At 34.3% G+C, this 2,289-nt stretch overlaps 1 protein-coding gene across 1 annotated transcript in view; it reads right to left on the bottom strand.

Annotated features, from left to right (window-relative positions):
• Nucleotides 1-217: 217 nt before the first annotated feature.
• Nucleotides 218-2,289, bottom strand: part of Mkp3 (Mitogen-activated protein kinase phosphatase 3) — a 97,318-nt gene continuing 95,246 nt past the window's right edge. The window contains exon 7 of the mRNA XM_087356786.1: nt 218-1,293. Coding sequence (XP_087212912.1) covers nt 1,292-1,293 — 2 coding nt within the window. The 3' untranslated portion in view covers nt 218-1,291. The remainder of the gene's footprint in view (nt 1,294-2,289) is intronic.

Genomic DNA, 2,289 nt, shown 5'->3' on the forward strand with positions numbered 1-2,289 from the left:
ACACAGTTCAAATATATATGGTGAATGTATACTGGTAAAATCAAATAAGGAAGAACAAATAATTTTGTTTGTATAGGAATAGGGCATCTGGATGCTACCACGTGTAGTAAAGTGTTGAAGAATTCAGTCTAGGTAATACATCTTAATACTTTTTGAAACATATGCCAACAAAAACCTGTTATAGCATAAGGCAACAAATTCTCTGAACTCTGTCAAGTTTGAACAAATCTGTCAATGTAATTGAATTCCATGTAACAGATGCATATCCCAATTTGGGTCATATACAGATGGTATACAAAACACACAGGCACCAGCAGTGGAAAAATAAAAGGAATCAAACAGTTTTAGGTCTTGATAAAACACATAATCAGTGTGGTGATGAAAGCAGGGCTTAGTCAAATAGAATTTCATGATCTTTATAAAACGAGATCATTACACAATTTCCAATTAAAGTTAATTCTAATAGTTCTGCACCTAAAAGAATGACATAATAGTAGTTTTTCCAAATAAATCAAACCATTACAAAACACCAATTTTGCAAAGAGGCACTGTCAGACTGAAAAAGTTTACAGTCATCAATATTATTAATAGTACAATATTTTTCAAATCATCTGCAAACAAGAGGTACTTAATATTAAGAACAATCACATGTATCATTAATAAATGTAATCAAAAGTAAGAATTCTACAGTACATCCCTGTGAAACTCCTACTTCACAACATATGAACATTATTATGTTGCTGTTGTTATATAGTAATAAATTTCTTTTAAATGTCTCCCATTTTTGTGGTCTGGCAGCACACTACTAGCCACTATATATGATAGCGTTTCTTCCATTATGAGACACTGACTAGAAGTTCGTTTATTTTTGTGCTGTTTACTTTTGAATTGTGACAAAATGTGCCACTGATGTTTACTGAATTTATTTTTAGTTAATTTCTTAATTATTTTCCATTCAGCCAAAATATATTGTTTTCTCTTCCTGCTTTCTTTCTTCCCTTTTTACATTTGTGCACATACCTTCTTTGTTACTCAATGTATTTGAATAAAACACCTTTCTTCTTTAAATTTGCAGTCCTCTCACCTTACCTGTCTTCCTTTTATCCTCACTGGCCATTACCCTCCTTCCATGTTCAACACTTGCAATCACTTGGCAGTTGATCCTTATAGCGCATTCCTTAGATGATGCCCTCCTCAGGGCCTCTCAGACATCTTTCTTCCTTTAACCCAATCCTTCATGTCTTTTTTTCTAAACCATCTCCGCTGGCCACATTCCTTCTACACATGGTACTTCTGAAATACATGGCATCACTTTAAGTGCATATTCTTTGCACTAAAAAATAAAAATTGTCTGTCTGAACACCTGTCCTTGGACACAATCTGAGCAATGACCCACAAGATCATCAGACTTACGCCTGCTTGATTTTTATTTATGGGATCATATTAAAAGTGTTGTGTATGCTACAGAATTTACAATGTAGTGGAACTACAATAAAGGCTAGAAGATCAATGTGATTTGATTCATAACACACCTGGAATTTTGAGTGTGTACAACAATCCTCAATAAGGTATACAACACACAGTGTGGAAATACAAGGACACTTCGAGCATTTTTTTGGAATTTGCTGTTGTCAAAACAGTGATCACTAATGCTGGAATCAGCAGTATGTAAATTAACACTTTCTTATGGACGAGTTTACACTACATTTCTTTTACCACCTCCTTCCAAAATAAGATCAGCCATAATTTCAATGATCTGTGTTTACATAGCTTTTTTCATTATTTTTGTGTAGAACACACCTCTAAAATGGTGGCACATATTTCAGAAACATCCATTTTTCAAAACTCATTCCCATCTTGATTCATTTCTACCCTAAAAATGGAGGTGATATGTTCCTTGAAAATGTTGACAGCCACCTGCAAGTCTAAATAATATTATTACCCAGGGGACCTCAACAGACATTACTATAGTTGGCAGCTCTAAGCAACCTTTGGTTGCTCATACCCTTGCTTCTGTGGTGCCGTACTGTGCTAATGAACATATGAGGGACAACCAGAAAGAAACAGTACAATTAAAACATTACTTCACCTTATGAAATTTGCAGGCAGACTGATCACAAATATGATGAACACGTGATGAGACATTCATGCAGAGGCTAGTTCTGTCTTTTACCTTCCAGACATCCCTCATATAATGTACATAAAGTTAGGGAAAAGGCTGATTTCATTTAAAATGGAAAATAAAATCAGATATTAAGTAGATGATATAGCAAAGAGTTTTACACCAAG

The sequence above is a fragment of the Zootermopsis nevadensis genome, unplaced genomic scaffold (genome assembly GCF_977971745.1).
Source record: "Zootermopsis nevadensis isolate Lab colony 2312 unplaced genomic scaffold, Znev_1.0 Znev_ptg000001l, whole genome shotgun sequence".
Classification (NCBI taxonomy): Eukaryota; Metazoa; Arthropoda; class Insecta; order Blattodea; family Termopsidae; genus Zootermopsis; species Zootermopsis nevadensis.